The sequence below is a fragment of the Electrona antarctica genome (genome assembly GCF_951216825.1).
Source record: "Electrona antarctica genome assembly, chromosome: 10".
Lineage (NCBI taxonomy): Eukaryota > Metazoa > Chordata > Actinopteri > Myctophiformes > Myctophidae > Electrona > Electrona antarctica.
In genome coordinates this window covers 20701125-20722424 of record NC_136791.1, presented here as the reverse complement: position 1 = coordinate 20722424, position 21300 = coordinate 20701125, and the positions used below count along the sequence as shown (strand labels likewise).

The window sequence follows — 21300 nt, the reverse complement described above, 5'->3', positions numbered from 1 at the left end:
TTTGAGCCACGGACCAAAGAATGTTGTGTTGTCGTTGGGATACAATTTTTGTCCACAATTCCATAGCAAACGATCAAAATAACAATTCTTCTACATTCTCTAATTCTCTAATAGACTTCTTATGAATTAAGTAATGCAGATGTTTAACAATAACCTAACTCTTGAGAGCGTAAAATGGCCCCAAATGGACCCCTGGTGTGTGGGATAAGCGGGAGGCGGGAGCAGTACAGTACCTTGCCGCAGCGGGCCTTGACTTCCAGCAGCATGTTGAGGTCTATGGGGATCTGGGCGGCCTGCATCATGAGACACAGCCAGGCGCCCATCCACGGACAGCTGGCTGCCACCACGTACTGCTGGGGGGCCCGACGGAGCAACTCCATCCACACCTAGGAATAGAAATCACAGGGAGCTTAGTGTTGATTTCTTTTTTTACAGCTTAAAAGAAAAGAAAAAAAAATTAGTTTGTCATGTTTTAGTCACGTGAAATGTTTTAGTTAGCCTAGTTTTTAGTTTGGCGGGCCTTAATGGCGTCGTAATGGTTGCTTTTTTTACACTTGGTAGCACTTTGCGCTGCGACACGTTGTGAACTTGTAGATCTGCCATTTTCAGCGTGCAACCAATTTCTTCTCCACTAGTGCCTCCCCTAACATCACGTCTAGTTTTTATTTATTGAGGAAATTGTCAATATATTTAGTCATCGTTGCTTAGTTTTATATTTAGTATTAGTTTATCAGTGAAAAAGGGTAGGCAAATTATAGTCGTCATAGTTTTTAGTCATGAAAATCAACATTACAGGGAGCTCAGCAGACCGTCCTCAACAACATATGTCAAAATCCGTTATTAGGTTTATAATTTAGGCAAAGACATCTGCCCTATTATTTGTGAATCTAAATCTCTGTTCACTTCTAGCGGCATGACCCAGAAACTGGAAGGAGTCATTCTTCTGAAAAACCAAATAATTTACAGTAGTAGTACATCTTGTCAATGCGAACTATGACCCTACAATGGCCTTTTCCTGCTGGACTTGACTCCTCCATCTGCCAACTAGACAGCTGATATTACACTAACAGAGCAAGAGAGCGTGATTTAAGTTTAGTTTTTATTTGAAATATTTAAATTAAAACTGTAACCTCAAAATAATAAGTCCAAGTGAGCACATGTTCAGAGCCCTCTATGTGTTTTGTCTATTATACGAGCTTAGAAAACATTCGGTCCAGTTAAACTTGGTAGTGGGCCATTCGATTTGAATGAGCTCGCACAGTAAAATATGAAATGCCTGCTGGCTGTGCAGATAATGGAGATAGGGAGAGATAAGGCATACATTTCTGTGTGGAGTTTGTCTGGAAGCAGAAGGAGGAAATGGCATACAGCACGCTGCTGCTGACGGTTTGCAGTAGACAGTGAGGGCGTGCCTGTCTGTCTACCCGTTTGATTCAACAATGGGGGAGTCCATCAGATACCAACAGACCATTATAGGCTGCTCCCAACCCTGCATGCTCTGCCAATAACTGGAACCGTATAACAGTGTTGATTTTGATTTTAGTTTTAGTCATAACCTCTTGAATAGTTTTCATTTAGTTTTGGTCACATTTTAGTCACCTGGAATGTCTTAGTGTTCAGTGTCTAGTTTTAGTCGACTAAATCTACAGTTGATTTAGTCGACTAAAATGTGTTTTGGCGTGCCTTGATGCCGCCGTAATGACTTTACACTGGCTGAAAATAGCGCTCCAAAAAGTGTTTATATCGATACTAAACACCTTAGGACGAGTGTACTCGTCTAGAGCACCTCATGTAATTATTTAATAGGACGAGTATACACGTCCTTAGCATCAAATGTGTTAAAGTCACTGTACCAATGCTGTGATGTACTCTTGCATGACAAATGGGGTTAACTAACTTCTCACAACCTTCACGTCACTGGAGGGAAACAGAGTAAATCAATGTGTTGTTTACATGTGGCACAAGCCCATGGAACCAACCTTCTGGTTGAGGTCCAGTATCTCCTGGTTGCTCTCCAGTATGCAGGACTGGAAGATGTGGCGCAGCATATCCTGGAGGATGGGGTTGAGCCATAGAGCACAGCTCTGGAAATACACATATCAGCAGCCAATCAGAAACACAGAATGAATTAAATTGGCAATTTAATCTTTTAACTGCTAATAGCCATACGACGGGGGGAAAAAAAATCACTTGTGTGAAGTGAGGGGCGCTCTTAATATCATACAAGGGGTGGTTGTCTGTCAACGCTGTAGTCCCGTAACCAGAGCCAGACTCCATTCGCATGTATGGAAATGAGATTTCTTTGACTTGGCCAAAAAATTAAAAAAAAAGGCAGAAAAGTGGATGGAGCAAATCATAACAATTTACTCATCGGGAGAAATAAAAGTCAGAGGTCTATTGACAAATGAGTGTGAGCTTCAGTTCCTGAGGGATTCTCACGGCCCTCTACCATATTGCCGAATTTCGTGAAGAATGATAGAATGATAACTCCCCACTCTGCAGTCTATTTATGAGCAGGCTAAAATATTGTCAGTGATGTTTTAAATGGAGAGTTTGTACTTCTGCCCTCTGGGAGAAGGTACAAAGAACCAAAGTGGAAGTAAATCAGGTTTTTAAAAAAAACGCTGAACAAGGCTCGGAAACAGCAGTGACTGTGAGAGCTTAGATTTATTAACCACACTATGGAAGAAAAATAAACCCAGAATGTCAGCCAGCACTCAAAAAACCAGAATGTCAGCCAGCACTAAGCCAAATGATCTCAATGCAAGTTGTTCTACCAGTACAGGATGAAAAGGGCCAACATCTAAAGGTCCTTTCAGACTGAGTGACGCAGGCGTTGTGGACTGGATCAACGACAGCTCTGCTCATGAGGGAGAAGCGTAGCGTAATTAAAAAAGGTCACCACAATCCAGGTCTAGTCGCCCAGACGCGTGTGCACGAAACGCCTCATGTTGAAAATGAATTACTAGGCGCGTCCAGTCACTCCTCAGCTGAAAGGACCTTTATCCATTCCATGTACCTGGTCAGCCTTGGACAGCAGAGTGAAGAGGGTCTCCAGTGCGGCCCGTCTGACAGAGGATATGGTGTGTCTTAAGAACGGCCAAACCCGGGGAACCAGGACCGTTAGTGACTGCTGCATGCTGCAGGAGGACAGAGACACGTGTGTTCAACAGCTATGCAGTTATGGAAAAAAAAATCACACCCGTGTGAACTGAGTGGTGTAAGGTCTTATATAGACTGATCAGCTGTGGTCTGACGTAATGTCTGACGTAATGAAATCACACCCGTGTGAACTGGGTGACCATAGCAACCATGCTCATTTTTTGGTACGAACAGACAGACAGACAAACTAACAAAGCCAGTTGTAGGAGTGGTTTACACCACTCAAAAAATGAATACTTCCAGTAAGACACCCAAGGGCGAGAAGCATGCGTGCACTAGCCATATATGGAGCGTGTCTTGAGTGTACAGGGTGTGATGAGGTCAGATCAACATATGGAATGACAGAACAGGTCAGCTCCATATATGGAGATCTAAGGGTGGCAGCGGGGGCAGTGTCTTGAGTGTACAGGGTTTGATGAGGGCCCAGGTAAGGCCGGGCCTAGTCATAGTGATGTCACGAGACCTGGGCACAATATATGGGGGCTTTCCCTATGTATGGAGATTTTGAGTGAAGAAAAATGCACGATTCCATAATTAACTGCGACCTTTGGTCGCAATAAGCTCTCATTAAATCCACATCTTTTACAGTAGATGAAACCATCAGTTCTCAATTCTGTAGTTGTGATACTGTTAATGGTGTTAGCCGCAGTCGTTTTTTTTTAGCCAGCATGGTATTTTTTAGCGGAGTCCATCAATGCTGCCGACTAGAGCTCCATTTGGCTGGTCTATAGGCCACTGTTTGACTTTGACATCAGTAACAGCAATTATGCAGCCGATGTGTACCGATTTTCAAAAACAGTAAGGCCTATAGTTGCATGTTACTGTACATGTGAGCTTTTAGATGGGCCATTTTTTGAAAAATATTGAATAGGGCAAAGTAAAATGACTTTTGTACAAAATATAAGTAATTGGTGTCCGGGTTTTTGAAACATCTAGCATGGGTCCTCTCCACTACTGACCTGCACTGTCGGACTTGTGGGTAGGTGAGCAGTGAAGATAGCAGGGTCATGATGCTGTTGGTGGAGGCTGTGAGGTCGTCCAACTCCAACAGAGCATCCCACAGCGTGTTCACTATGAAGGGCACCTGAAAAGAAGAAAAACAAGAGGATGTTTTAAAAAGGAAAACTGTGCAATGTCACCGCTGGCAAGTAATAGCCAATTATTATCACCCAGATTACATTTTAAAGATGAGTACAGTGGAGAGAGACAGTAGATTCAAATGCAGCACACACACTAACAGATTATACAAAATGTCTTCTAAATTCGGACAGTTTTTCCACATCAAAGACCCCCAGAATTATATGCATTTGGCCAGAGACTCCTTCTGAAAAACTTTGTTCCAGGGACACCCAGAAGCAAAGATTTGAGTTAAAAAAAAAAACTTCCACTATGAAAGAATATATATGTTCAAAGATTTGCACACATTTTCAAGATTTCTCTACAATAGCAAATCTACAATCTTGTGATGCGTGCTATGAGCTTGTAGATCTGCTATTTTTCCAACATCTAAAGTATAAAATATGGGGTCCGTACACTTTTCCGACAAGTCATTGGTCCGACCGAAAACGACCGGATTAAGGTTGGCGAACATGCGTGAAGGTTGGCCCTGCTCCGTGCTTACGGTTAGGTTAGGGTTTGAGGTAGGTTGTCGTTGTCGGACCACTAAAATGATGGTTAAAGTGTTCCAGGTCTTAATGGATGTTCTACTGACCTTACTGGGCAGTAGCCGGACCAAGCCTTGGACCACCGGAATGAGAGCTGCAGCTGCCACCGCTCTCACGTCGTCGTCGAGGTCCTGCAGACCCTCTGTGATGGCCGGGAGCACCCGCGGAAGCAACACCGACATCAGGTCCTGACAGAGGACCAAAAGAACCACAGAACAGGTGAACAAAAGAGACACGTTTTCACATGTTAACGTTGTCTTTGTGATTTCGTTTTTTGCTTGACCACTAAACGCAAGAATGATATTTAGATATAACATGTTCATTAGACACATTTTTGCTGATATAGTTTCTTGGGTATTAAATTGTTCCCTTAGCACACACACCCACACACCTTGTGTGAAGTGAAGGGTGCCCACTGTGGCAGTCACATGACATCACTGCTTTTAATGTTTGCTTTGCTTAAAGCAAACATTAAAAGTCCTTAGACTTGGCTGCCACAGGACGTTACAAGTGGTGCAGTTTCATTTTAGCTGGCTTGCACAGTGAAACTAAGCAAAAAAAAGAAAAGTGCAGGCTAGTGCAACGTGATTACATCACCCAGCAACGGATTAAGATAATCTTTATTATGATCAAATAGAGACAGGTTGAACAACTAAACAGAGCAAAACCAATGCAGACTCATCAGTGTTGCTGTATAGCAAATCTGTGTGAACAGGAGAGGAAAGAGCTTGAAATATCAATCCTAGTTGGGGGGGGGGGAGAGAGAGAAAGAGAGAGAGAGAGAGACACACAGTGTTACCTGTCGGACAGCCAGGGCGTACTTGATTCCCAGCAACCCTCCGTGACGGACCTCCCACTGGTCCTCCGTCAGCAGCTTCAGGAGGATGTCCGTCGTCATGGCAACACCGTTATCGGTCATGTGGCGAAGAGCCACGCCCAGCGACTGGGCACAGGTCTCCCTGACAGGGGCCACCACCTTGGTGGAAGAGACACAGAGACAGGGTTACAGGGGCCACCACCTTGGTGGAAGAGACACAGAGACAGGGTTACAGGGGCCACCACCTTGGTGGAAGAGACACAGACAGGGTTACAGGGGCCACCACCTTGGTGGAAGAGACACAGAGACAGGGTTACAGGGGCCACCACCTTGGTGGAAGAGACACAGAGACAGGGTTACAGGGGCCACCACCTTGGTGGAAGAGACACAGAGACAGCGTTACAGGGGCCACCACCTTGGTGGAAGAGACACAGAGACAGGGTTACAGGGGCCACCACCTTGGTGGAAGAGACACAGAGACAGGGTTACAGGGGCCACCACCTTGGTGGAAGAGACACAGAGACAGGGTTACAGGGGCCACCACCTTGGTGGAAGAGACAGAGACAGGGTTACAGGGGCCACCACCTTGGTGGAAGAGACACAGAGACAGGGTTACAGGGGCCACCACCTTGGTGGAAGAGACACAGAGACAGGGTTACAGGGGCCACCACCTTGGTGGAAGAGACACAGACAGGGTTACAGGGGCCACCACCTTGGTGGAAGAGACAGACAGGGTTACAGGGGCCACCACCTTGGTGGAAGAGACACAGAGACAGGGTTACAGGGGCCACCACCTTGGTGGAAGAGACACAGAGACAGGGTTACAGGGGCCACCACCTTGGTGGAAGAGACACAGAGACAGGGTTACAGGGGCCACCACCTTGGTGGAAGAGACACAGAGACAGGGTTACAGGGGCCACCACCTTGGTGGAAGAGACACAGAGAAAGGGTTACAGGGGCCACCACCTTGGTGTAAAAGACAGACAGGGTCACAGGTCACCCTTACAGGGGGACGGGGGTCTCGAGACATGGCCAAAGCATTTCCAGGGGTCCCCAGCCAAAAAGGTCGAGAACCCCTGCAGTACCTGACCGTGTAGTGCATATCACAGCATAATTGCAATGTCAATTCTTGCTTCTCTACACATTCTCTTATACTAATTAAGAAAATATGTCTTAACATAATATATCAGTATCACCCATACTTTAACACATGATTGTGTCCATTACCAACCATAGATATTCTGTTGATAATTAATTACGGTAGAGAACACCAGCGCTATAGTTTATTTTCCTAACAATGTCATCAATGTGACATTTGAATGAGAGTTCAGAATCAAGCCATTTGCAGAGGTATGTGACGTGATCAACTCTATGCAGCTGCGTACCGTCAAGACAAGTGCTGTTATTGTAGGTTTGATTTTTGGTTTTGGATGCAAGGTTCTGATTAGTCCCGAAAAGCATAGTGTTTGTTTTTGTTGATGATTAGTTTATTAGCAGAAAGCCATAGTTTGAGATAATTGCCAATTCTTTATGGTTGAAAAAATGCACCCCGTTTTCCCGTTTAAATGCACCCCCGTTTTCCCAACTTCAATTAAATTACCAAATCCAAAGTTGTATGTAGACAGAGTATGAGACACACAAACCTCATCAGATACAAAGTCTCCAAAGCGGTCGAGTGCGAAGACACAGAGCAATCGGATGACCAGGTCCTCTAACCACTCCTGATGCTGCCGCGACATCTAAACCAGATGAACAAAGAAAAAGTCAGACATCGTTAGCCTAATTGGTCTGGCAAGTTCATACAAAAAATGTTACTCTCAGATGGCTTGTGTACCTGTTCGGAGGTGCTTCCCACAAGCTTCCCTCCACCAGCTCCATGAGACTTGAGGATTTCTCTGAGACCCGTGCCTGCACCGTGACGGATCTGGAAAGCAACCACATGGAGTAGTCTGTGTGGAATTATGTATACAATTGTAATGACTTATTATAGGGCCATTATAGAGCGGAGGGAGGAGTTTCGCTCAGAACGGGTTATTCTGGTTGCCATTTTTCTGCCTACCAGTAGGCTATAGTAGTAGGCTGCTAGGCTACATTTCAAGTATCGGACAGTCACTGGACACGGTCTCCAGTTTCAAATATCTTGGAGCAATCGTGTCCGATGAAGGATCCAAACGGGAAGTTCTTGCCAGAATTGCGCAAACAACTGCTGCCCTGGCAAAACTCAAGCCCATATGGAAAGACAAAAACATTAGTCTGGCATCAAAGGTGAGACTACTGCGATCACTTGTCATGTCAATCCTTCTTTATGCTTGTGAAACTTGGACCCTTACAGCTGAGCTACAGAGGAGGATACAGAGCATGGAGATGAGATGCTACAGAAGACTCATGGGTATCTCCTACACCCAACATGTCACAAACGAGGAAGTACGGCAAAAGATCAGCCAAGCCGTCGGCCCACATGATGACCTTCTGACCACTGTCATCAAGCGCAAACTGAGGTGGTATGGACACATCACCAGATCCTCAGGCCTTGCAAAGACCATCCTGCAAGGCACTGTACGAGGTGGCAGGAGAAGAGGGAGACAAAAGAAAAGATGGGAAGATAACATCGGAGAATGGACACACTTAAAACTCAGCGAGGCAATGAGAGCTGCCGAGGACAGAGAGGGATGGAGAGAGCTGGTCAGCAGATCGTCTGTGGTGCCCCAACGACCCTCCGGGGTTACGGGATAGGTGAAGGTGAAGGCTACATTTTCCAGCCTCACTGTGGACACATACCATTGTAGATATAAAATAATTAAATAAACACGGTATGGTTTGGGTGTCAGATGACAAAATAACATAAATCTGATACCCTAACTTGTCCATTCCACCGCGGGCCGTCAGAATTATGCTTCCATTGTAGCATCGCAGTGCGTTTACTGTCGGAGATATCAAATAAATAAATACACGCTGTATGGTTTCTTTGATTTGGGTGTCAGCTGACAAAATAACATAACCTTCAGCAACATTCCCAAACACATGTATGCTCTGCTCTCTATCGGTCCTCAAACGAGCATGACAGTGTAATAAAAATAATAATGGTCAGATCGCATACAGACAGATTATTTATTTACTGCGGAGAGAACACATGTTTGACTGGTCACTCGTCACTCTCGTGGTGTTTTTACCCTCTCCCTGGTTCCATAAGGAACGAGATGTCTTCTCGTCAAGTAAGATGTAAACATTGAGAACTTATTTGACGTGAGGGGAGGCGGCTATCAGATCAGAACACCCGAACATTTTCTAACGGCGAATAATAATACTGCAGTGACAGTGTGCATACCAGCGTCACTGACAAGCACATTAACGAACTACAGATTGGCAGCCAAGTAGCCTATCCTACATATAGGCAGGAAGATGGCGCCCAAATAAGCCAAAGTCCTACCGAACGGGTCACTACACTCTCCCCCTATAATGCCACTCATCGCTTTAAGTTTCCGCTTAACTCGGTTGATTGGTGCTTAATACCACTTTTCCTTTTAAGTTCCCGCTTGACTAAATCCGTCTTACAGTACAGCAAAAGGTTATTTGCCAAATTTAACTCAAAATTGTCCATAAAAATAAAATGGATTTGAGTTTCTCTTTTGTATAAATATGACCAAATTAAGTAATGGCCCAATTCATAATCATTTCACAGTTGTTTACATTTTCATCATCAAAAAGGGTATCTTTGAAAAACAAAGAAAAGGTCTCGCACACTGTCAGACACTTGCCAAAATGTTGCTCTTTATTAGGTCAACGTTTCGGTCGATTAGACCTTCATCAGGACAGACAAATTATTGTCTGTCCTGATGAAGTTCGACCTAATAAAGAGCAACATTTTGGCAAGTGTCTGACAGTGTGCGGGACCTTTTTAGTTTTTCAAATCTACCCTTTTTAATGTATGCTCTATTGACCTACGCACCAGTCACTAGCCTTCTGAGGTGTGCATCGGCCTTTTGCTAAATACATTTTCATCATTAATTATAATTAAAGTACCTCTAATACATCATCAAGACGTTTTAATTTGAATTTGTAAATCAATACCTTCTCTGGTAACAATCTTCAGACAGAAATGTCAAGAATTAGTTCATTGTATCCATGACACTCAGGAATTTGCATGGCCTGGACATGCCAGATCACCTGCACAGTCATAGTGTCTGGCTGCTGGGTAGCGCTCCATGTACCTGAGTTATGAGTGCAGCTCCTGTCATGTCTCTGTCCAACTCTCTTAATCTTTCCACACTCACTACACTGTCCTGTCTAATAAATAAAAGAATGAATGCATCACATGGACATTTTAGGATTTTTTCCATTAAGTGTTCTGTCCAGCTGGCCTTTTGTCCTTACCTCCCATGAAGGATTGAAAAGGTCATTGCAGAGCTCTTCACAGAAGCTCTCCAAAGGCCATTCGTTTATCTGAAGCAAAACAGAGATAATAAATCAATTAATCAAATAAAATTTACAGTACACTCATTATTTTTTAATCGTTATTGTTGTTGATGTTAGCACATTCTGTCATCAATGATGTATCTTATGACAAAAGACGCACTCCCCATCCACACACACTCAAACATACAGTCAGCCAGTTTAATTAAATGACAAGTAGGCGGACATATGTTGACGCAAGAGTGATTTATTATTACAGTCAAAATGTCGGCAGGCTGACTGTTTTAGCTGATTCCTTACCTCCTCCAAGAGACTGGTGCCATCTGGAACGTTATCGATTAAGACTTTAGACTCCGTCGCTGGTTGGTCAATAACAACATTGGTGGTTTTCCTGCGTTTCTCCTCTGGTTCACCCTCAAAACTGTCATTGCTACGGAGGGAGAAATGCTGATCAGTAATGACAACATTCCAAACTAAAAGTTTGGTGGTGAACAAACGCTATAACACTATTTTTGTGCTTGGACAGACAGACCCAGGGACAGACAGACCCAGGGACAGACCCAGGGACACACATAGCTGTCTATAGGAGTGGTTGCACCACTCAAAAAAAGCAAAGGCTTGTGAAGTAAGTGTGAAGCAAAACGTTGAAATACCTTTTTTCATTTGGATCCATGTCTCTGGATCGTTGCTTCGCTACAAGTTTGGCCATCCTCTTTGCCTTATTCCTCTGCCGATTGCTCATGCCTGGCCGGAATTCTGAATTTATCAGCTCAGCAGCCTGCATGGGCTGAACACAAAGTTTAATTATTTTAAGGTAACATGCATAATAAAACAGTACATGATTATTGATTGTAAAATAAGAGGGAAGAAATCGGGCTACATTGAAAAACGGGATAAGGGTGTCAAATGTTGGCTGCAATACCAGGCAAAAAAAACAATGCTGTAATGCAGACAGCAGTTTGTTTCCTTAAAGGTCTGGTGCAATGAAAAATACGGGCTTTTTATTTTGAAGTGTCACTCTGAAAAGGCAAGTTTTTTTAACCAATCAGAAGGTTGCATCCCTCCAGGCTATGGGACGTTGTTCTGCTACGTGTGCGACGCGCCGTGCACACAGATGCAGATCTGTTTGTAAACAAAGTCACAGAGCGACAGACAGCAAAGCTCAAGGCTTATTTGAACCTATAATGTTTTCAGATACATATTTTAGTGTGCTGCTGAAGTTTAAACAGAGTAATACGCTGTCTGGATGTCATCTTGAATGGGATTCAAAACTGAGGATTTTGGTAATCAGTAGCAGCTGTGTTTGGACGGACACACAGAAATGGGAATCAAACAGGTGAATTTAATCAAGCTTCATGTGTACCTCTACACGTTATCACGCATTGTCTTTTTTATGTCCCTTTTTTATGTCCAACGTATTTGCATTTAAGTTCATAAAGTTAACGTAAGTATAACTAAATGCATTTGAAATTAAATAAATAATTACATTTTCAGGATTCCAAATTCAAAAATAGCTTGTAGATCTGCTATTTTTGACAATATACAGGTATGCAATGTGGCCCTCCGGAGTCAGTGTGGAACTATAGTGGCCCTCTACATCTTCAAAGTTGCCTTCCCCTGCTGTACATGAAACTTGTGCACAGTAGTAGACAGCTACAATATGTATACATCCGGCTTCTGTCCAGCTTCACACTCTTTGATTATGTTCAGAATGTACCTATTTTTGGACACCCTAGTTTATTCAAGACCGCAGCCCTGCAGTGAAAACCACATGGGGACAAACAAGTCTTACGCTTTTGAAAACCCCCCAAAAAACATATTTTAAAAGGGCAAGCTGATACTGGCTGCCACAAATTATACGGCAAAAAGTAGACTGTAAGTAAGAGATACACAAGAGGGCTTGACCCGTTCCCAATTTATTATTTATTAGACAACTGCGTGATGCATACTCAAGTGCATACTCAAAGGTCTAGTGAAAGTTAAAGTTTTCCCCCAAAAAATAAATGTATAATCTCAGACTCCCTGATTAAAAATCTTATGCATGCTGAGGGACTCACTACATGGTTGCGGGAGGAGCTGGATGGGGCTGTGGTCTTGCCTCCCTGCGATCTGGGACCACTGGCTTGGCAGGTATCATCCAGGTCCTCATCGTTGAACAGCTCCTCAGTGTCCATGCCAATAGCAGCCCCCATGTCAAGGCCCAGCTTCCTCTGAAGAAGCATTCTCTGGCGGGACAGACGCTCTTTAGGGTCTACCTCACCTGAGGACACAAGAGGACAGGTATAGTCAAAGCCAAAACCACACAAAGTATATAAATGTTAGGAGGAACACTGGTACAGTTACAGTATACTGCAGCTTTCTGAAGAACACATGTATAACGTACTCAGAATGTGGACATGAATCAGGACATATCATGGGGCAAAATGCAACTGGGAAGTGAGAATGACTGACGCTATAGTCACGAATAATGTATCACATACTATGAAAGTCAGTAATAAGTCACTATGTACTGCAGACTCACTCCCAATATTCCGCTGTAGTCTGAAAACTCACCTCTTCAGACTCCATTATCTATGCCCTCCGCACTTGTTGTAGCACTCGACGACGTTACAGGCATATTCATAGGCTAAACTTATGTAATTTAGATTATATACTATAGTGCTGTATACTCACCGTTTCATTGTACAGATATTCTACTGTTGGACGGATGTTAGGTTCTTAGCTTGCTTATGATCCTTGATGACTATTTCTATGTATTTGATGTATTACCATGTGTTGTTCTTGCCCGCTCTGGGTTAAATGCCTAAATTGTATGTACAATCATGTCAATCAAGAAAGATTGTAATGCAATCAAGAAAAGGCCAGGGGAGCATAAACAGCCAATTAAATCAGACTGCAGCATGATGAGTGCTGGAGACACAAGAGCATGCAAAGGATCGAAGCTGGCTGGAAGGTCACATTCAAATGAGTTCAAATTGTATTCAAATTCATGGAGACCCACTGAGAGGGAAATGACAGTAGACATGAGGGAGCAAGTCTTTTTTGGAAGTTCGTGGACCATTCATGGAGTTTTGAGTACAGCCACAAGCTGTCACAAATGGTCACAGTGCATGGACTAGCCAATAGCTACCTGCTCATTATGATAACAGTTCAGATGACTCACTTTAACTTTACAAACCCTACAGTCATTAATTTTGTATTACAATAAAGAGAAAACATGCAGTAATCCTGGTCTCTAAAACTACCTCCCACCAGCCGGGGCGCCTGATGGAGGGGAAAGGAACTGGTCGGAATAACGTGTTCCTTCCACGCGCTACATCCGGCAAGGGAAATTCCCCCCCGTCAGGTGAAAAGAAGCAGCTTGGACTCCTCATGCATAGGAGGCATGAGGTCAGTCCGCTGCCCCCCCAGGTTGGCAGAGGAAGTGTAGCGCCCAGGATTACATTAGATAATTGGCACTGGGTGAAAAAAACTGGGTTGCAAAATCGTGGGATGAAAAAAATAATTAAAAAAAAAGAACACATAGGCCAGTCTTTCATATGCGACTATGATAATGAGGACACATAGCCTACAGTATTTCATATTGAACTACAATGAGAATTACATACCAGACAAGTCCTCCTGCAGCTCAAACTCTGCCCCTGCAGATCCCAGCAGAGAAACCCCGTGCTTGAGCAGACGGGAAATGTCAAAGTGGTAGAAAGTCAACCGACATGAGGAGTCCTCTGGCGATAGGTCCGCACAAGACTCTACAAGACGCACACGGGACAATTTTGCACACCAGTTATAACACTCATCACTCCTGACGAAGCAATAGCATTCTTTTACAGACAAGCCAACAATTTGCATCTTGCAAATAAATAATCTGTGTTTAATTAAATGTGGTATTGTCTCAGTCAATAGTTTGTGCCGTTTCATGTTCTGCTTCTCTCCTGTACGTATGTATGCATTATGTTATGCCATTCAAATGTGCTATGACTACATTATACCATTCAAAGTAAACATTGTAAAGGGGAATTTAAGTGTAATGATTATGCTGACGCAAAGCCACTCACACACACATACTCATGTGCGCACGCATGCCAAATGTTGTATTCGATTGGACATGCCATGTCTAGTTGCACTTGTAGTAGTGTCATTGATGCACTTTCAATATAAACATTGATGGCTTGGTGAACAACTGGCCTATGAAATCACCTTCTTTAGGCTTAGGGGATGGGTCCCACTCAGGGATATTCTTCACAATGGCTTCTACAGCTTGGCCTGCTGCAATGCGTGTGTCCCAGTTGGGACTCCTAAGGTAGGTCAAGACCTTTATATTGAGGGGGACAGAATAGAAAAATTACTTGGCATGGATTGCAATTTCATTCAAGTCTATCAAGCCTAACACCAAGAGCAACACAAGTGAGAATCCCTCTTTTGTCCTGACATAAGAGAGCAAGTTAAAGGAGCCCTTTACTCATTAACCCATTTAGACCTGATTCTACAAATGTTGTCTAAATCCTGACACTTTTCTGAAAAACCTATGTTACTTGTCAGTGGTTCTCAAACTTTTTCATGTCAAAATTACACGTATTCTGCCGCCGACCCGTCTGAAATATTTTGTTCCAGGGACCTCCCAGAGGCCAGAAGCAAAGATTTGAGTTAAAAACATTCGCTGTGTAAGAATATATATTCAATGATTTGCACCACTACTATTTTTCAATATCTAAAGTTTAAATGAATGGTTAAAGTGGTGAAAAGCTAAAGTGACACAGATGCGTTCCAAGTCTTAATGGGTTACGTATTACAAAGCTATTAACCGTAATACCATTTCAGAGACAAAATACAATATATGTGACAGCAAGAAGTCTATCGAGTGCTGGAGACAAGCATGTGCTACAATTGTGTCCCGCAGTCATTTTATCATTTATGGCGATACGGTGTGGGCCGTCTGTAGAAAACTGGGAGTTTGGGATGGATCTCTCAGTTGATAAATGTCTGAGGGGCAAGGTAGGCCACTGGACAAACACACACCTTCGACAGAAGATTATTGAGCTCGTGTGGGTGGAGTCGGACCACATCTCCAAGCTGTTGGGCCGCAGCCTTCCGGGTTACTGGAGTGGTTCCAGTGTCAAGCAGGATGAACAGACGGTCAAGTCTGTGGGGGAGAGGGGGGGTGTTACACAGAGACAGGAGGTCATGGTGTGTGCTGCGTGCATTGTGACCATGCACAATAGAGTCAGAGAGTATTGCCATTTGCCAAACTGTTGTAATTTATTCTGTTTCAAAGGCCTCTCAAAATAAACTTGTCAGAAAAACTGTTTAATGTTCTGCACGCTTTGAAAGGCATCAAATCTCCTTTGTTAAATTATCAATTTACATTTGGATTTGAGTTTCTGCGTCAGAATAAACTTATTTGAGATTGCCAAAGAAACATCGAATCACACCATCACACTGACAGAACAGAACAGACAGTGGGCTGTGAAAACTGAAAAGCGAACACCATTGCATAATAATGTGTTGTTTTTTCTTGTTAAATCATCTAAATAAAATTGCAAAAGTGCAGATTGATTAGCAATCTAATAATATAGAGTGGATTACAGCTCAGCTGCTCTACGTGCCCTGCCTGTAACAGTCTTCCAATAGTTCAACCATAAGCTGGACTAAAAATTAACTGTCTATTTTGCTATGCAAAGCACAACAACATTTGACCACGTGGAAATGTCATAACAACCTCAACGGGAAAAGCGGTAAACAAATAGGTACAGATACGCAAATTAATGCTAACTAAATATCAGGCTATGGGTGCCATTTAAATAGATTTTAAAAAACTGCCACCAGAAGAGTACTGCGAGCACTTTATTCTTGCACCCCGACAAGCTGAAGCTGGTGAATTTAAATTAGCAGGGAGCAAGAGCAAGCAAACCATGACACATGTACGTTATTATAGGTCCGTGGCGAGCAAATGTTATTGATTGTGACAGAATAAGTACCGGTAGGCAACTCACGTTTTGCCATTGAGCTCTACTTTGATAGGTTCACAATTTTAAATATTATATTGCATTAGACAGTGACAGCTGGATGGCAAGAACAAAAAATGTAACATGAGTTTCACTGGCATTCCAAAATACATGGAACATTTTAGCCCAAAACAAGCACTCAATAAAATCCTGTGCATGGCCTTTTCAACCCGGTGACACGAGTATATAGGAGACTATAGTGGATATTACATTATGTTAGCTAGATGGCTAGTCGGCCATCATCCCCCAGACAGAGAGAGCAGTAATTATACGACCATTCTTTTTTGCTATATCCAAAGCTAGCCAGCATTTTGGCTGCTATAGGGGTTGCTATGCAAAGCTTACCTTGACACAGCCATGGTGATTTATTTATTCAGAGAGAGCCTGGGGGTGTCCTTTTCTTTCTTTCACGACACCACATTCAAAATGCAATGAGAAAGAAACGTGCGGGGGGGTTCCTTCCAACCAACAGACACTATATGAAGTCATGAGCTAATGCTAACGTCAGTTAGCTCGACTGGAGGCCCCAGCTATAAGGGCTTAGGGCCGGGGCTGTCTGCCGACAAGAGTTTTACCACCAGCGGCTCATGGCTTCAAAGTTTGTCCCCCCGGTGTCACTCGAGTTCTCTTCTCACCGACCACCGTACACACATCGATGTGTAGCCCGGGTCAACCTTCGGAACTACTCGCGGACAGATATTTCAGTCGAATGAGCATTAAAGAGTAACTTTGTTGCACGCCGAGGGCTGCCCAGAGCACTGTTGTTTTTATATGAGGAGCCATCTTGCATTTATTCCTTCCTTCGTGGCAGGTGGAGGCTGATTGGCCGACACGGCTCCGGGAAGAGCCAATCAGCGCTTAGAGCGTTAAAAAAAAGATAGCAGATATATATATATATATATATAATTATTATTTTATTTTTATTTATTTATATTTTTATTATTATTTTGTATAATCTCATGGTTACATGCACTAAAACCGTCATAAAACCAAAGTTTTGATTAATTGATTGATTTTGTTTGAAAGATTTATTAACAGATTGGAGAATTACAGTACATTTCAAACACAACTCAATACAAAACTGTTAACTGTGGACGACACCATAAAAGCATTACACTTGTTTACAATAGGGTCAACCATGTTCAATTCATCATAACATTTATACAAATATAGACTTCTATATAACCAAAAATAGGAAATCATCATAGAGGAGGTAAAAAGGCAAAGAAAACATATAGGCCTACAGTGAGGGGAAAAGGGGTGGGTGGGGGTATCAGATTTTACGGGGGCCATTTTCGAATTGCAGCCGTCCGTATAGGTGGCCTTTGAGAGCGCATTTGAAGGAGTCAATGGATTCGCTTAATGTCTTAATGACTGATGGTAGGGCGTTCCACATTTTGGTGGCATAGGAGCGAAAATAATTTAGTTCCTTGTTTGTGCCGAATCTGGGTTGCACATGGTTTGTTGAACACTCTCTGGTGTTATGGGTGTGGATTTAGTTGACATTAAGGTATTTAGTATTTAGACAGGTACATGTGTAGTGTAGCGAATCTTGTGGACCAGACCCATTGCAAGATGCTGTACAAAATGACCAGTTTGTTTTGGGAAGTCTGGAGCCTTGTTTTAAGGGCCTTTGAGGTGCTGTGGTACCAAGAGGTGCATGCATAGTCGAAGAAACCTTGTACGAGGGCTCCTGTAAGGGTCTTCAGGGTGATTTTGTTGACCAGTGAGGAGATCCATATAGATCCTGTATGGTTGACATTTGCAGATTCTATCGAGTTAAGAGCTGCCTGAGGGTCTTTTCAACATGCAGTTTGTTCCTGTCCGAGACCAGCAGTGCAGAGTCATCTGCGAACAGGAACAAGTTGCAGTCACAAGCTGATGTCATGTCGTTTAATGATCTCACAAGACAATTTCATTGACATATGGAATTTACTTTGCCCATAATTCTTTTCATACCCGTAGGCCTAGATAAAATGTGGACAATCTTGTTCTTGTAGCCGGGGAGCCACAGGACCAAAAGCTCTAGGAATAGAGATTAACCTGTGATGTCATGACATACTTTTTATTTGTCTTCTATTCACTTGGTTATTAAGGTCCACAGAATGAGAGGTCTGCTCTGTCGGAAACATTGCGAAAAAAAAGTTATGGACATTTTTGTATACCACACCGGCACAGACAACCAGGCAAAAATTTCCAAATTTCGGCATACTTTAAGTAGCATGTGATATGTCAAACTAGGGGGTTTTCATGATTCTGAATCCATTCCAAGCATTAGTTTTGCACGCAAAACACTCCTTGGCCTAAATTCGGCCATAGCCATGTGCCCAAATGTGCTGACCTCATCACATTTGTGATGACGGCAAAGAGGGAGCTGTTTTTCCATTATTGTTTGACGATGGGTTCTCAGATTGGTCACTTCCATAGGGTCACTTCACGACAATGAATGGTTGCCTATTACGAGCCAATCACAGAGCTGCTATATTCATGGCCTATTTTGTATAAAGTAGACAGAGGATGTGGTGGTGCCCTGTATAGCCTACTGACTTTTTTGCTCATATTACCAGAGCTTATACAACTCCTTTGTATTCACACCAACATAATGTAAGGGAAGGTTTTTCCACTATAGATTTCAAGAACAAAAGGTGAGACTCTATAGTGCCTAAAATAAGCCAAATATCAGTGGTGACTTGGCATACCTCCTGTGAGATTGTGTTTCATTCTTTAAACCAAAAGTCTCTGGATGTCGTGTTTGCCTATAATATTCCATAATCTTTTTCAAAAGAATGCTGAAAATCTGAATTTACTGAATCTATTCCCCTTAGAGAATAGGCAGCCTAGAGAATACATGTTCTTGTGCCAAATATCTGATCCTGATGATGAGCTGGAGAAGAATGGAAATGAACCAGAATAATGTATTACTGTGAATTTGAAGTTATGAATTTGTGAAAGCACATGTTTAAATGCATTTCAGGAGTAATGTTCTTGGAGAGCCATTATAAGAGTGACACTGTCTGCGGTGTTGAGCATACCACTGACTCAGAAGTACTTGTAGTAGTACTAACTAGGTTATTATGTTTTCAATGACTAGAACATTTCTGGTTTCACATGGTGACACACAAGCATTGTTATACAGAGAATCGTTCCATATAACTTGAAACCATTTATTCGCACAATGAGGAGCTCAGCTCTCCTCAGAATCTTGATTATGAAACATTGTTATGTAATATTATATCTAAAATAAGCCAAGGCTTGCCTTGAGCACTATGAGCAGTGGTAGTCTCTAAACTCAGAATCAGATCAAAGCACATGTTTTATGATTATCTCTTTAGGACAATGCAAAGCATTTAATCTAAACGGATTCAAGAATGTTGTATCAAAATGCTTAATCTAGACTGGCAAGGCAGGTTGTTCAAGGATTTACCGCGTACTTAGAACTTGTTGTTGTCACATGCACTTACAATACAGCTATGGCCGCAACATCGGGGAGGGAAAACCTAACTCCAAAATGTAACATTTTCAAGAAATTAAGAAAACCTTAGATATTTTTAACACAATGGAGTTAGCTCCTTTAGCAGACAGTTTGAGACCGGGTCCAATGGAGTTAAGAGGTTTTGTCCTTCTTATCCTGTGACTAGCCTAAAGGGGGACTCCCTGTTTCACAGGGGAGATATTAGGCTTTTGATCATCAGGCAGAGCTACATATTAGAAGTTACTGATTAGTTTTACTTGATTTGGCCAAGTAATACATGTGGTGCCTGAGGTGATAACACTTTTTTTCCCTTTTTGAGTGGTGTAAACCACTCCTACAACTGGCTTTGTTAGTTTACGTGTCTGTCTGTCTGTCTGTCTGTCTGTCTGTTCGTACCAAAAAATTAGCATGGTTGCTATGGTCACCCAGTTCACACGGGTGTGATTTCATTACGTCAGACATTACGTCAGACCACAGCTGATCAGTCTATATAAGACCTTACACCACTCAGTTCACACGGGTGTGATTTTTACCTTATTAGTCCCATGGGGACAATTCTGTTTTCAGCTTTACCTAGCTGATAGCTGCTCAGATGGTTCATGCTTATATGAGGACAGGAGCGCTCCGGGGGAGTAGTTAGGGAATAGGGATTAGATTAGGGACACTTCTACATAGACCGTGGCCGGGAGGCGAACCAGACACCTTCTGATTACCAGATGGCCTCTACCCACTAAGCTATGGCTGCCCTACATATATTAATTCATACTCATTCTTGATTTATCATACATAGATTCATTCATATATTCACTGGCAATAGATTTACACTATAGCGATTTATGTATATGAATTCAATTCATATATTTAGTTATTTACTTTACATCCCTGCACTGTTCTAATAGTTTATATTATATAGTGTATACTTATTTTTATTTTTTACATTTTTATTTATTGATAGGCTGACTCACTCTCTGAGATCTGGTCCATATATCTACGTAGGTCTAACAGCTTAGTATTTCACTTTTATTTGTATTCTTTATGTAGGCTATCTTGGGTTGGTTTCTTGGCAATTACCATTACCAGTGCCGCATCTGTTTCATTCTCACTGCTGTTGCTGCTGCTACAATCTGAGAACCCATTGTCAAAAAATAAAGGAAAGACAGTGCCCAAATTTCATTTGAATATATATAATATTAATATTGATGCGAGTCAACAGTCTTTCTCGGGAGACTACTGCTGCTATGACTGCTTCATTTTCCACTGGGGGATCAAGGTTTTTCTAATTGTCAAGTCACAAAGAGGTTGCAGTCACTAGTCAGTAGTGGTTGTAAAGTGATCACTTCAGTGCAGAATGATATTAAATAGAAATACTGTGCATGCATCGCATACTGCAATACTGTGGCATACATACGTGGTGTGCCAGTCAGTGCAATATGGTGTCTGGAAATTACTGGCCATATAGTAGTCCTCACTGTCGTGGATAGAAACTGTGCCTGATCCTGCTGCATTGGGCCCTGATGATCATCCATCATCATCATCCATCCATCCATCCATTCATCCATCCATCTTCAACTGCTTATCCGTAGTCGGGTCGCGGGGGCAACAGCTCCACCTGAGAGCTCCAGACTTCCCTCTCCAGAGCAACATTAGTGACTTCCTCCTGGGGGATCCCGAGACGTTCCAAGGCCAGTGAGTCGATGTGTTTCCTCCAACTGCGCCTTGGTCTGCCCCGGGGTCTCCTCCCAGTGGGACGTGCCTCGAGGACCTCCCTAGGGA

At 42.8% G+C, this 21300-nt stretch overlaps 1 protein-coding gene across 1 annotated transcript in view; it reads right to left on the bottom strand.

Annotated features, from left to right (window-relative positions):
* The window catches only part of btaf1 (BTAF1 RNA polymerase II, B-TFIID transcription factor-associated), a 41066-nt gene extending 24256 nt beyond the window's left edge, over nt 1-16810 (bottom strand). Inside the window, exons 1-16 of the mRNA XM_079512240.1 lie at nt 16401-16810; nt 15070-15193; nt 14251-14365; nt 13662-13802; nt 12111-12313; nt 10707-10840; nt 10354-10483; nt 10015-10083; nt 7478-7567; nt 7287-7382; nt 5626-5802; nt 4874-5014; nt 4122-4246; nt 3020-3140; nt 1980-2084; nt 234-386 (exon numbers count right to left, since the gene is read on the bottom strand). Coding sequence (XP_079368366.1) covers nt 234-386; nt 1980-2084; nt 3020-3140; nt 4122-4246; nt 4874-5014; nt 5626-5802; nt 7287-7382; nt 7478-7567; nt 10015-10083; nt 10354-10483; nt 10707-10840; nt 12111-12313; nt 13662-13802; nt 14251-14365; nt 15070-15193; nt 16401-16414 — 1938 coding nt within the window. The 5' untranslated portion in view covers nt 16415-16810. The remainder of the gene's footprint in view (nt 1-233; nt 387-1979; nt 2085-3019; nt 3141-4121; nt 4247-4873; nt 5015-5625; nt 5803-7286; nt 7383-7477; nt 7568-10014; nt 10084-10353; nt 10484-10706; nt 10841-12110; nt 12314-13661; nt 13803-14250; nt 14366-15069; nt 15194-16400) is intronic.
* Between the last annotated feature and the right edge of the window lie 4490 nt (nt 16811-21300).